Below are 15198 nucleotides of genomic sequence, written 5' to 3' on the forward strand. Positions count from 1 at the left end.
GAAAAATAAAGACCTTACTATTGTAATTTTTGGTAATCAAATTTAGATATTTGTGGTATTTGTTGATGTAAGCGGTTATCATTTCCGCGTGACCGATGACGTATTGCACAAGGAAGCCATTTTTGTAGCAGAATGAAAACAACACCAGGCAAAAATTAAATAACTACGTCTTTTGTATGAAAACTTTTGGCAATCTCAAATGATCGGCCTCTTAATCTAACAATTTAGACATTGACACTAGCAATGGCTGGGCAATCAGTCGGTGGGCGTAATTACAATTTTAAGTGTGTACTTCTCGGGGAAGGATGTGTTGGAAAAACGTCATTGGTTTTGAGATACGTTGAAAACAAATTTAATGATAAGCATATAACGACTTTACAGGTATGTATACGTAATGACAATGATATATTTATTCAAACTAATATCTTTACACATTTACATTGATTATTTTGTGTAAGACTGAAAGACAAAATAAAATGTAAAGTGTGTCATTATGTAAGCTTACAGGTCCATCTTCACAATGCAATGTCATTGTCAAGCTATTATTATGAACTTAAACTTCGTCTTATACTACATAGAGTAGACCTTGATTTACACCACAGGGATTGAGCTGCTATGCATTTCGTAGTTACATTACATTTGGGAAACTTCAGATACATGTGCTTGCTGTGATAGCCACAATTCTTGCGTTGCAAAGGGTTGTTAATGCAGCTATTTGATTGAATGAATTGTATGCTAGTGAATACAGGCAATAAGAGTAACTACAAAACCATCAGTTTTCTCTGAACAGTACAGCAATTCTGTCTTTGTCTTAGTCTTATATTTTTATTGCCTTAAGATTACATTAATGCTCTTATTGAATTTTTCATTTCAGGCATCATTTTTAAACAAAAAGTTAAACATTGGTGGAAAAAGAGTAAATATTTCCATCTGGGTAGGACCTTATTCAATTTTTTTTAAGTTTAACTGAGCCTTGAAATCAAAAAGTTTTGAAACCTTGTAATGTGCTTCTAAAGCAAGATACAGTATATTTAACTAATCCATAGACTTACTTTAAAATAAAAATTTAAATGCCACCTTTCCTACACATTAAGTATTTCATACATGAAATTATATATTTTTACAGGATACCGCAGGTCAAGAAAGGTTTCATGCATTAGGTCCAATATATTATAGAGATAGTAATGGTGCTATTTTAGTCTATGACATCACAGATGAAGATTCGTTTCAAAAGGTTTATTTCATTTACTTTTATGTAGTATATCATAGATATTTGTCTGAGAATTGTATGAATGGTTGCCTTTAACCTGTAATAACCATTGATCGTTTATTAAATCTTATATCCACATGAGAAAAATAAGCTGGGCAAAGTCCAGATTTTGAAGCATTGCCAATTTGACATCTAGTACTTAAGGGTTTTTAGTGCACAGAACATTGTGTTTTGTATCTTAGAAGGCTCATTTATCAGTGTAAAATGTACCAGTAGACAATATCATTTGAAAAACCCTTATAAAAACCTCCTCACTGTATGTGAGTTATATTGATAAAAAAGATGTGATGGATCATGTAATGTTTTCAAGAAAATTAGAAAAACTCAAATGTTTCTCACCCAGATTTGAAATGTAGAATGAATATTGTAGGTGAAGAATTGGGTGAAAGAATTAAGAAGAATGTTAGGTCAAGATGTATGTTTATGTATTGTTGGTAATAAAGTAGATTTAGAGAAAGACAGACATGTTACTGTAGCAGAAGCTGAAGAGTAAGTATACATCACCTGATAAAATGCTCTCTATCTTAGAGGCCTATTGGCCAAGAATGACATCTAAGAAATTAACACCCATTTGTACATTCTGGCATTTCGCTAACTTGAAAAGGGGGAGTAGCAAGAGTGCTCATTTTTGCTGTAAGACATGGTTATTTTCCATTCTTTTTTAGCCTTATGGTAGTAGACTTTACCCTATTCAGTGTTGCAGGACATTTGAAATGAGATTTCAAGGAGATTTCAAGGCATGGTATGGCTCACCAAATTAATCAATATCATATGACCAACTTAGTTATGACTAAGATATATAAGCTTATATTTTTTTACAGTCATCTGACTGTTCAATGTACAAATTCACATATTGCTGCAACCTATATAAACATCTTTTCAGGTATGCTGCATCTGTAGGAGCTCGTCATTTTCACACATCGGCAAAACTAAATAGAGGAATAGAAGAGCTTTTTCTAGATCTCAGTAAAAGTAAGGAACAAATTTTTTATGTGTTCACATTTTTATGGTCTTCTTTTACATTTTCATTTGATAATTAATAACATGATACATGCTAATCAGCAAACCCAGTATTTCAACTCCCTCATCTCAAATCTCTCTTTGTTGATGTATGACCCATGGACACCGGTCTTAGAGTATTACATTGTAAATGCTCTTGAATATACAAATTTTATCTGATTTTGGTAGGTTTATACATTAACCCTAAAATGAATACTAACCCCTGTGATATGAACTCCTTTTGTCTTGAAAATAATATAGCTCCTTCAGTTGTATGATAGATATATTTGGAGTTTGTACATGGTCCACTGTGTTGTGATGACTGCTATTTTGTTCGTGAATTTTTATTTTTAGATATGATAACTAAAGCGGACGATAATACAAGTAAAAAATCCAGTAGTTTAGGAAGTGGAGCTGGAAGTCGGAGAAGTGTTATAGTAGTGGATGATGAACAACCAACACAGAAGAGTGGGGGATGTTGTTAACAAACTACTTGTATCTACATGATAGTAGACACAGACCTTAAACTAAAGTTAAATGATGAAACAATGGTTGTTTGAACAGCTATTTAATGGCTGATGTTTGGTTGGTAATATTTTTCTAAAGCCAAGATGTCTGATCAGAGTTTTATTTCTTTATTTATTCACAATTATTTTCTTTCTTCTGTATATATTTATATTTTGTAAATGAGAATGATAGCCTATCCAATTTGATTTTAGTTCAATGATGGTGTCTACATCCTTCTGCTCTTTGAAGTTACTATTAGAATCAAATTTTTAGAAAACTGTATCACTTGCTCATCTTCAAATTTTTATCAAAATATTACTGTAATTGCATTTATTCCATATAACAACTTTGTTTACAATTGTTTATCAAATATGAACAATTCAAAAAAAGAAATGCCTTTAAGTTCTAATAGTTTTGCTTTGTTTTACTTTAAGATGATTTGTATTGCTATAAAGATACAGGGTTTGTTGAATGTTTTGTAATAGAAAAAATTGTCTGTATGCAGGTGTGAATACTTGCTGATTAGATATATCTGTAATTTAATTTCAATTTTGTGTTTCTCTGTTCATTGTGTTTTGATAAATCAAAAGTTATTTGAATTTTGTTTTTTTTCAAAGTCTCTAATTGTGAGACTACTGTACTTTCAGCATCCGTAGGTGGAAAGTTTATAGAGCTAATGTTTGATTTTTACTTTATGTATTCTTTTACGAAATCACAATTCTTTATGATCTTCATAATTCTTTTAAGAAAATATCAAAAATATTACTAAGGTCAATCCATTTGCTAGTGTGTTATCTAGAGTGCAAGCCAATTTAATTCCATATTACCACCTCCTTCAATATTTAGGCTGTAATTGATTCAGTGTCAGTGTACTTGTTTATTGTGTAGAGTGGAAAATTCATTTCATATATTTCATTTATTAATAAAGAAACGCAGATGTTTTAAGGTTCTCTGATGCAATTCTAATTACAACAGTCTATGAAAGACTTAATAGAAGTTAATCCGATCTGTGTGAAGATATACAATATAGTTTTATAAAAAATGTTAAATATTTGTTATTAATGAGATATTTATTTGTATAATCAGTGCTATATGTTTCAAAATGTTCTGTTTTTGTTACACACTTGTAAATCATGTACAAAATAAAATATTCATAAACTAACTGTAGTGTTTTTATATGCGCATATCTTTCAACATGTCATATGGACTTGTCATGATTGTGTTTAATTTAAATCCACATGTGCACAAATATCTTTGTTCAACATTTTAACAAGTTAGCAAAGTAAACATACACATGATGTATTAAAATTATAACCATTAAAACAATTTAAGCTTTGGGAAAACAGGATCTTTTATTTGCTGTAAATGATCAAGAATTCAATTACTATGAAAGCAATATAATAATATGTTCAGTTTCATGTGAATGTAATGGTACCATGGCTAGCATCAAGTGGCATATTCTTTTAAACTGTATTTAAACACTCGTCACTCTTCTTAAATCATTTTTTGACAGGTTTTAAGATTTCTTCTGTTCAGTTCTGGCTTACTGAAATTCGTCAGACCACAACACTCTGAGCATATCATAAGATTCTTAAAAGTCCAGTTTTATTGATTTCATTTTGCGTTATCTAGTAAATGTTGTAATGAAACTGGCACCCACTGTCCATTCTCTAACATAAATACCACATTTCTATCTAAATATACTTGAACATTTCCAAATCTGTAGACCTGTTTTCCTTCTCGTGATTTGTTAGGAATAGGAATTAACGCTATGCCTTTAGTCATTCCCTGAAATATCAAATAGTAATATATTAGAATTTACCCATTCACTATGTTTGACACGCCTGCAACTGATCATCAATTCTGTAAACATGATGTATGTACCTTTGTCACAAGAATTTAAACAAATGTTTCTGAACTCAAATATGACAGACATTTGTCACTGAACAAAGGCTCCTCAGACAAAAGTCTCATTTGTGTCAGACTTTACACAAATAAATGTTAAGAAGAAAATGTTTATTTTGATCATGCCCAAAAAAAGATTGGGAATTTCCTGTGTAACATACCTTCTGTTCGATCAATTCTCTAAAACTAGTCACACCTTTCATGCTGTCTCCCTGAAAAAAATCAATTTTTAGAATTTAGTTCATTGAAGGACATGATATTACAATCAGATCAGATACAATGGAATATATAGATAGATAGATAAAAAATAATAATAATTCAGTAATCAATCAGTAATTTTAGCTGATTGACCAATCAGATGATTGAAACACTTAATTTTTCTTAGCTTTTCACTTCGACTGCCCCTTGTCTGAAAATGACAAATAGGCCACAAAGTATCAGTAAATGAAATCTTACCACTGCAGAAGGTTTAGTAGTTTGAGGTGGTGCAGCACTAGCTCCTATAGTTCTCCTTTCTGTTAATGTAAAATAAGCCATATTCTCTTTAGCACCAGGTTGAAAATTACCAGATACAGCTTGATTCATCAACTCTAATGCTTTATTGAAGTGTTCTAAAATAGAGGTATCATATTCTACAGTTATTTAAGCTGAGTTAAAACCACAGCATCATTATTTCTTCCTCTTATAAAAGTTATCTTTAACGATGGGCTCTAACACAGTTGGTTACTTTGAACAAATGGTGTTTATAGATTCTAATCTTAATCAGCATATGAAGGTTTGGTGACCTTTTCTCATTCCAGGCAACTGAACTGTACATGGGTAAGGATAATCTAACCAGCTGGTTTCTATGTAAGGCGCACAACATTCCTAGCCTAATGAAATATAATAGCTTACCTTTAATACTAGGGTAAGATAAATAGTTTTCTGGGAAAATGGATTTCCATCCTTTATACCATTTCGTGATTTCTTCAAAATTTGGCATATTTGCTAACCAAGTACATAAAATCTGTATCCATTTTGGGAAAAATGTTTTATCTATCATGGACACCATATTTGGTACTGGTATTAAATCTTGCCAAGCCATTACCCATCTCCATGGATCTACAAAACAATCAAATTTATTGCAGAATAAAGCAGAAATATCACATTATATAACAACAGAAATAAATGCATAAATGCGGAGGTTCCTGGTGTGAGCCAAAGTTTTGAGAGTCATCAATTTCCATAATCCCTAAACAAATAAATTTTCAAATTTTTTCTTAAATAACTCAACACTTTTGTACTGTTTTAGCTCAATCAGCAGTGTTCTTCATCACAATGGACTAATGATCAGACAATACCATACGAAAGGAAATGACAAAAAAAGGAAACCCTTCATAAAGAATCATGAAATCAAGACCACTTTCAGATTTCAGAAGCTAATAATTTTCATGGTCCATTTTGATCCATAAAAAAGTGTTAAGTCCCAGAGCATTATGAAGATGATGAGAAATACTCACCTAGATTTTGTTGATGTGGATTTATATTGAATTCTTGAAGAATCATGCCCAGTTTAGGAAGAATATTTTTGACTAAGAAAGCATCCATATGACCTTGTTTAAAGACACTATGCCAAGGCTGTAGTATGATTTTAGCAGATGAGTCTGAAGGGTGCCAGTTTGTTAAAGCATTTTCTAATTTATGTCTTATTGGTCTATATAATGGTTCTAGTTTGCTACCTGAAAAGAATATCAATCAAACCATAAATGTTTTAAGTTTTATCTTAAGAAATTTTCCTTAGAGTGAGTATCATTTTAAACCCTGTTTCCCCCTGTCCATGATGAAGGTTGGAGGGACTGACATGGAAAAAGCGTCAGTCGTTCAGATGAGACAATAAACGGAGGCCCAATATGCTTCAGACTGTGAACATTAAAGATCCAAATCTTGTAAATCTTACCTATTAAAGGTAACCAAGGATGAATCCAGGAATGTATTGGTACTGTATCTGTTAATGGATTCCAATCTTCCACCTCTTGCATTAATCGTGGAAATATCAACTGATCTATTATATTTTGTAATATCCAGTTTGGTATGATAGGTTTCCATACATCTATTAAAGCTGTCATAACTAAACTATCCCTAACATTCCATTTTCTACAAAATAAATTTTAAATAGAAATTTGTCCACAACTAATTTGTAAGTATTGGTAATTAATAGTTCTGGAGAGAATAATTTCAAAATTGTATCCTTCATATATTAGTACAAATAATAAAATTTCACCTCTAACTTATTAGTAGAATACCCATAAACAATTATTAGCTAGTGAACTCTCCAAAACAACTCTGGAGGTCATTTTATCTTTTTTACATCAGTTTAACCTAACTAATCATGATGTTACATGATCTAAGACAAGCAGAAATAAAACTTACAAGATTGAGTGTCGTATATGTGGTAACCAGACCTCCCAAATTAATCGTTGATATGTATCCATATTACTGATATCTTCGTTAAAATTATGACCCTCTTCACTCAGTAATATATGCCATTGTTGAACAGTATTCACACCATAATTTGGATTATTCAAAGGATCCCATATAGAGAAAAATGATTTCATCTGAAAAGACAAAAAAATACATATACTGCTTTGCACCTTATTTTTTATTTGAATATGGTATTGTATTTGTCAATCAATCCTTAATATATACCTAGCACATACAGCCTTGACAATTATTCTTTTCGAACGTCTCTCATAAGAGAAAAAGAAAAACTGAGTAAAAGGAGTTGTCTTGACTAATGATATTTCCAAAGGCATATTTCCATATCATCTGGGAAAATATTATATTTTTGCAATTTGGCTGATAACAACAGAGCTATAATAATCCTTTTCCATGCATATTTCAACAAATAATTTTAGTCTCATATTTTCTAAATAATTATTCAACCCAACTTCATCGGAATAAATTTGAAAACAACATCAAACTTACCAAGGGAAAGACAAGAGCGATGGCTAGTGCAGGCATATCATAAATTTTATATTCTTCATAATAATCATCTTGTAAGGATTGAAATATACCAACACATTCATCTAATGTTAATGGATTATCACAGTTTACTTGAGTTCTCTTTTCACAGCTGAAAATATAGAAAATACAACAAAAAATAATCAGATATTCTGCCAAATACCAATGTCAAAACTTTTGGTTTAACTAGTAGACAGTAGTATATTGTTATCTTGCATGTTTCTTTCAGGTCTCATTAAAAATACTTCAGTTTAGACTAACACAAGTTCTCTCGTAAATTTATAAATTATCATAATTTATGCTACTTGGTATACTATTAAATCATTGTTATTCAAGAGATCTCAACTCTCATGGTTTTTGCAATTTTTTTTATAAGCAAAAAACCCAGCTAATGTTTATCTAAAAATGTATCCACAAAAGTCCTTGATAATGAAAATGAATGGTTTCACAATAAATGATGCAAAACTATGCAAAAAAGCTACATATAATACATGTATTGTCATGTGCAATATAACTATACCTTTCAACAATATCTAATATTATCTGTAGTCTGTCTTTCTGTTTTCTTTCTTGTTCACAAATAGTATCTAATCTTTCTTTTTCAAATTTCATATTGACTAGATGATCTTTGTTATGTTTTAATCTGAAAAAAAAAAATCTTGAAATTTATGTCCCTCCATGGTCAAAAAATATCAATGTATTGCAGTTTAGTGTACATGAATGTCTGACTGAAATCATAAAAATATAAATATTCATTACACCTTTAACAATAAAAATTTGACTGATCAGCACAAAAAATTGCCCAAAAGTATCGTATCTAAGAATCTGAAAAGCGTTAAAAAATATATTACTGAAGAGAGAGTTCAAAATCAATCTTACTTTCGATCATTCTGTATAATATCTTCTTCTGCCATATCAACTAATAGATTAAGATTATGTAATAATTCTGGCATATCAAATGATCGTGGTATGTCATTTTTATCTGTTATCATATCTTCATCATCATCTGGTCTATCATGACGATGAGCTATAGCATGGTAACCTATAATAAATATCATTTGTGAAGACAGCTATGGCTGGTTATCAAGAAATGCTCATTATTATTTGTCAACACTTTCATTTTAAGAATAACATTTTGGGCCAGGAATATACATAAACAGTCTTCAGAAGTACCAGAACTTTTTGAAAATTGCACTTTCTCTTCAAATAGGTCTCAAATTAGAAATTCACTTTCTATTTCGACCTTCACTGGCTTTGTTCCTGCCTGAACATAGTACGTCTTGTACACAAGGTTTTAAGGGAAATACGCTGTGTGCCTCCTGCTCCAACAGTAATGATTGGATTGTACTAATTACCTGATAAAACTCTCTGTTCTTTTCCTGTCATATCTATCACTTTTACTTTACTCAGCTGAGATTTATCTGTTACTTTACGTTTTTTACCAGCACCAGATTCCAATAATTCCTGTGCTGTCTTATAATTATATTTCGTTTTCTTTTTACCCTGAAACAAGATTGGAACATATTAAACTAAAGTATTAACTTCTATCTATCTATCTCACCAGAAAAATCATGAAAATGCAACATATCTAGAATAAATTTGGAAAAATCAACTTAGATCAATTAATCTTGTTGCTGTATGAACATAAACTTATTGGCCAAGTTTGAGAAATTCATGTCTCTTCTTAGAGGTACTATACAAACATCACATTCCTACCTCTGGTAATCTTTTCCAGTGTTGTAATTTAGTCTTAAATTCTTCTTCCTCATCCTCATCCGAGTGGGTGTTGGGATAATCTTTCAGTGATCTTTCAGATCTTTCTGTACCATGATATGCTATAGCGCCTTTACCCTTTCTTTTAACTGCTTCTACAGGTGTAGTTATACCTTGTCCTGTTTTACCTAAACCCATTCCAGCTTGATAACCCATCTAAAAATATACATTATTAATTTGTTGATAATAAATGTCATAATCATTGATTACAGACAGATTCGCCATTTTCAGGGATTGATTTGGATCTTGAATATACTAGAATAACAAAATTCCTCACACTAAGAATTTCACTTTTTATTTCTCTATATGTCTTTTAATTAATATATGACAGGGTATCAAACGTAGATATTTCTGGACACACATGGATTTGAAAGCTTAAATTTCGGCATAATCACTGATAAGCCTAGCTTAAAAATTCACTAAGAGACTAAGGTACGATTGGTCCCATCCCTTTGAACCTTATCATTAAAAAGAAAGGACAGTGATTTCTTTTTCCAAATTGTTTCATATGAGGCAGTGAATTTTAACAACTCAAAATAACCTTTTTGATATGAGAAAAGTATATAATATTCATAATTTTTGTGCATGCATTAATATGTACAAATGACAAAACTGACTATGCAAACTTGCATATTTACAGTTAGTAAAATGAAATGGTATATTTTATATTTTTTAAATAGCGGTCTTACCTTCTGCAACAGCTTCTGTCCAATACCCCTGGTGTGCTTTTCCCAGCCTCCAAATTCTCTACAACAAAAACAAATCATAGTGTAAATATTTTAGACCACGTACAACGATCACCTCTAGCCTCTAGTGTAAAAATACAAATAAAATAGGAATAGACATAAAAAAATTAGGGCTTTTTCAGGATTCTGCCTTTGCCTTTATTTCAAATTTAAGGGGAATTTTCGCAAAACTAACAAAAAATAGTTTTTTTTAGGAATTTAAGGGCCGCTGGACAGGCTGAATTATGATATTGAATTCACTGGTCTTTAAAAATGAATAAAAATACTTACTTATCGGGTTTGTGGCCTTTTAAATAATGAGGTGTTCCAGTTGGTTTTTGAGTCACAACATTTATCTTGACTTTGGTACTTTTGATCATAGGATCATCACTATCGTATGCTCCCTGAAAATAAAGATAAAAAAACACGGTAAAAATCATATCATAATACATATGTATCAAACTTTTTTTCAACTTTTAGGGGATTCAATTACATAAGACTATTATCCGCAAGAAAAATATACTGCAGAAACAACTGTTTTTAAATGCATGGATTAAATGTTGGTGCTTTTTTTTTTCAAAATAAACAAATGATTTGAATAAATTACAATACCTCATCATCCCTGTTTTTTTTCAATTTGGCTTCACCTTTAAAACCACCACTTATAAAACTAATAGGTGCCGAGAAATCTTTCTTCTTTCTTTGTGATCTGGCACCAAACCCAACAAAGTCATCTTCATCATCACTATCTTTATCAGCCCAAATACCTAGATAGACGAAAAATAAACATTGATGCATTTAAATTTTATCATCTTATTCAATATATTCTATTTCAATTTTTAGTTGCTTTAAAATGGCATAACTGAAACATGAAAAGCTTATACATGCATTCTGAAAAAAACTAATATACTTTCCTGGGTGATATACTGGTATCACGATAAATAACACGGGTTTTGGAAATTCTACACGAGTACTATCACCATATTACATGCTTTAAAAAGCTGGGCATTTATTCCTTTTTATTGCATTTAAAAAATGTTTTTAAAATCTGTAAATAAGACATATTGTGATACAAGCTTATATAAATGATTGAAATGTTTCTTTACTTGAACCAATATCGCCCAGCCCTATATTGTATATAAGCATAGTTCTAGACTGTAGCTTTGAAATCAGGTCAGGTTGAATATTTTAAGCACCAAAATGTAATTCGTCTCACCATATCTAGCTTGCTCTTTACTCTGCTTGAATCTTCTAGACATGGGATCATAAATAGCCTCAATATCATCTTCTGTTATATCAAATCTTTCAACTTCTGGTGAAGACATCTTATTAACTTCTTTATTGTATCACTTTTAAATAAACACTTCACTTATCACTGTACCGTACCTGTAATGGACAAAGATAATACCGTACTTTGAAAGCTGAATTAATCTCAATTTCCAATTTCTTGACAACAATGACAAATTGTGTAACCAAGTCACTCTGCATTGGTTTTGCTAAATAAAACCAATTGTATCTTATAGCCTGTATTTTAATTCATCATTCATGTAGTTCTTAGAATGTCTGTGTATTGTAGACTGTGGGAAGTGTGTTTAAATGTTAGTTTACTTAAAAGAATACTACGTCTCAGAATGAACATAAAATTCTAAAAATCTAAACTTGGCCAATAAGAGCACATATTCATCAGTAGATATACCTGGTGTCATAAATAACATAACAGGATCTCTATATAATCAGATAAATCTAAAAAACTGTGCAATTAACTATTGACATTGAAAAACACTTAATATTATGAGTTTTCCAATTTTCTAGATAGTACAGGGATTCTGTTGTAACTTTATGACACCAGCAGGTAAGTTCACTGATGAATATATATGAATTGACCATTTTTGAGAATTATATTTTATGTTCATTCGAAGACTACTGGGTAGTATCACTTTAATTAACTATGCAATGCAAAATATTGACAATCAGTATCATACATCAGTGTATATTAAAATTCACTCACTCTTATACCACAGTGAGTTCACTGTTCAGACTTGAATTTATTCTTTCATCTAAATATAAAATTTCAATAAAAATAACTATGTCCATGGAAATAAACACACTTCCCTCTCTGAAATTACATGGGAAAGGGGCTAACTTTGGTCATATAATGAGTCACATTTCGGATTGGACTTTTGTCTCTGTGGGCTAATACTGTAAATTTTGACTGACCAAGATTGGCAAGAACAAAAACACCTTGGTCAAATATTATAGTTCCGTGGTCAAACGTTTGAAATCAACTTCCGGTGTTTTATTTGTGTGAGTCTTGATATTCGAAACTTCAGACTAAAATTTCGTCATTACTTCAGTGCCATTTGCCATCTCTTCCCCATCCTGATCAATAGAGAAATTCTACCTATCGGAGATAGCTCTGCGACTATACGGAGCTAGGCAAGATGAGACGTTTCGTATGTCTCTTCCCATGTTAAAGGCCGAGGATATTCGCCACCCGGGTGCGAATATCCACGGCCCATGTTAAAACACGAAATTCAACTCCTACAACTTTTTCCAGAGAAAGCTTTCCAATAATTATGTCGAATGAAAGCCTGACCAATTCTCAATATCTCCTAAAAACTTCAATATATAATGACCATGAAAATTTTGAGCTACTAAAAATGAAAGTAGACTACTACCGGTTATACTCATCCGCTAGAGTTTGGCACTTCACAAAACGACTATTTTTAGAATTAGCCTTCCGCCTTAGTTCTCTCATCATCTCACCAAATCTTAAAGATAATGCAATTTCAGACATCAAATTCCAAATCTAGACCAAAAATTACCCTTAAGTAGGCATGCAAACACCCCAAAAGGGAGAGAGAAAGAAGATTTCTAAAAATAGCCTTGACTACATTCGTCATAAAATGTTTTAGTGTCATTTGAATAAAATGTTTTAGTGTCATTTGCATAAAATGTTTTAGTGTCATTTGAATAAAATGTTTTAGTGTCATTTGCATAAAATGTTTTAGTGGAGTGAGTCAAGATGACGTAATCCCATACAAACTCAATAATGAAATATCCATGTTCCCACCTACATAGCACTTAAAAAAAAACGAGTTTGAAGAAACCCTATTTTTGAACAGGCTTTAATCCTTTCCCGAGCTAACCCTAATTGATTTTTGAAAAAAACAAAGCTAGGGTTAACCCCAACTCATGCCCAGAGGCCTCCGTGGCCTAGTGGTTTTCGCACTTTCTCAGCAACTTTGATAGGTCGTTGGTTCGAGTCCTAGTTGCAGATTTTTGAAAAGTCTGAGCAAACACTAATTGATTGTTTTTTTTAAAAAAAGAAAGTAACACAGGTTTAACCATAGTTTTAACCCCAACTTACCCTAAGGTTAACCCCAACTTTTAAAGAGTCTCCGTGGCCTAGTGGTTTTCGCACTCTCTCGGCAACTTATAGTACAGCTTTTTTTGAAAATTCTTTTTTGCGTGGTAACTTTGAGGTCCCGGGTTCGAGTCCCAGTTGGGTTAACCCTCGCTTAACCCAAGTATCGGTGGTTAAGTGGTTTGAGTACTTGCGTGGCAAATTAGAGTTCACAGGTTCGAACTTGTCAAACTTTGCTAAGTTAAACACAGCCTTTTCTATCAATTAAAGTATACAAAAGAAGCCTGTGAAATCTAAAATGGCCTAACCCTAGGCATAACCAAATCGTTCACTTTAACCCCTTCCGGGTCATTGGGGGTAACAATTGTTTCGGGTCCATTTAAATCCCTGTGTTATTCTTTTTTTCGGACCATTTTGTGTTGAGATGATGATGACTTCATTTCATATGCGGAAACCATAGCTTGGAACTCCCTCAGCAACAGCTATAGTGCAGCTTTTTTGAAAATTCTTTTTTTGTTAACCCTCGCTAATCCCAGGTCTCGGTGGCCTAGTGGTTTGCGCACTTGTGTGGCAACTTAGAATGGCCTAACCCTAAACATAACCAAATCTTCCACTTTAACCCCTTTCAAACCATTGGTGTATAAATTGTTTCGGGTCCATTTAAACTCCCGTGTTATTCTTTTTTACGGACCATTTCGTGTTGAGAAGATGATTTTACACTTTCCTGAGCTGATTTTTCAAAACTAGGGTTAGCCCTAACATTACCCAGGCCTCGATGGCATTTCAGTGGCAACTTTGAGGAACCGGGTTAGCTCAGGAAAGGGTTAAAGCTTGTTCCCAGATACGGTTTCCGCATATGAAATGAAAGAGCACTTCGTTGCGCATCTTCTCAACACCAAATGGTCCGGATAAAACAATAGCACGGGGGTTTAAATGGGCCCGAAACAATTGTTACCCCAGTGGGCCCAAAGGGGTTAATGTGGACGATTTGGTTCTGCCTAGGGTTAGGCCGCTCTAGGCTTCACAGGCCTCTTTTGTATACTTAAAATGATAGAAAAGGCGATGTTTGACTTAGCAAAAAAAGAACTTTTGAAAAAGCTTCAACTGGGACTCGAAACCGGGACCCCAAAGTTGCCAGGCAAGCGCGCAGACCACTGGGCCGCCGAGACTTGGGGTTAGCGAAGGTTAACCCTGGGGTTAACCCTAGGTTAACCCTAGTTTGGAAAAGTCAATTAGGGTTAGCTCAGGAAAGGGTTAAAGCTTGTTCCCAGATACGGTTTCCGCATATGAAATGAAAGAGCACTTCGTTGCGCATCTTCTCAACACCAAATGGTCCGGATAAAACAATAGCACGGGGGTTTAAATGGGCCCGAAACAATTGTTACCCCAGTGGGCCCAAAGGGGTTAATGTGGACGATTTGGTTCTGCCTAGGGTTAGGCCGCTCTAGGCTTCACAGGCCTCTTTTGTATACTTAAAATGATAGAAAAGGCGATGTTTGACTTAGCAAAAAAAGAATTTTTGAAAAAGCTTCAACTGGGACTCGAAACCGGGACCCCAAAGTTGCCAGGCAAGCGCGCAGACCACTGGGCCGCCGCGACTTAACCCTGGGGTTAACCCTAGTTAACCCTAGTTTTGAAAAATCAATTAGGGT

The 15198-nt window shown here is 32.8% G+C and overlaps 2 protein-coding genes across 2 annotated transcripts; one reads left to right on the plus strand and one right to left on the minus strand.

Moving 5' to 3' along the window:
- The first annotated feature begins 109 nt into the window (after positions 1-109).
- LOTGIDRAFT_235789 (hypothetical protein) lies at positions 110-3936 on the plus strand. Its single transcript, XM_009065332.1, has 6 exons — positions 110-381; positions 875-934; positions 1127-1234; positions 1641-1759; positions 2154-2242; positions 2624-3936. Exons 1-6 carry the CDS (start codon positions 244-246, stop codon positions 2752-2754), a joined length of 645 nt encoding a protein of 214 aa, XP_009063580.1. The 5' UTR covers positions 110-243; the 3' UTR covers positions 2755-3936.
- Positions 3937-4108: 172 nt separating this feature from the next.
- LOTGIDRAFT_221309 (hypothetical protein) lies at positions 4109-12646 on the minus strand. The gene is made up of 17 exons (XM_009065333.1): positions 12581-12646; positions 11396-11565; positions 10792-10946; positions 10471-10583; positions 10144-10201; positions 9398-9610; positions 9037-9184; positions 8561-8723; positions 8202-8324; positions 7646-7793; positions 7091-7275; positions 6618-6814; positions 6181-6399; positions 5576-5782; positions 5138-5292; positions 4843-4893; positions 4109-4564 (listed from the first exon to the last, which is right to left on the minus strand). The coding sequence occupies exons 2-17, from the start codon at positions 11502-11504 to the stop codon at positions 4391-4393; spliced, it is 2418 nt and encodes an 805-aa protein (XP_009063581.1). The 5' UTR covers positions 11505-11565; positions 12581-12646; the 3' UTR covers positions 4109-4390.
- Between the last annotated feature and the right edge of the window lie 2552 nt (positions 12647-15198).

Source organism: Lottia gigantea (assembly GCF_000327385.1).
Source record: "Lottia gigantea unplaced genomic scaffold LOTGIsca_69, whole genome shotgun sequence".
Lineage (NCBI taxonomy): Eukaryota > Metazoa > Mollusca > Gastropoda > Lottiidae > Lottia > Lottia gigantea.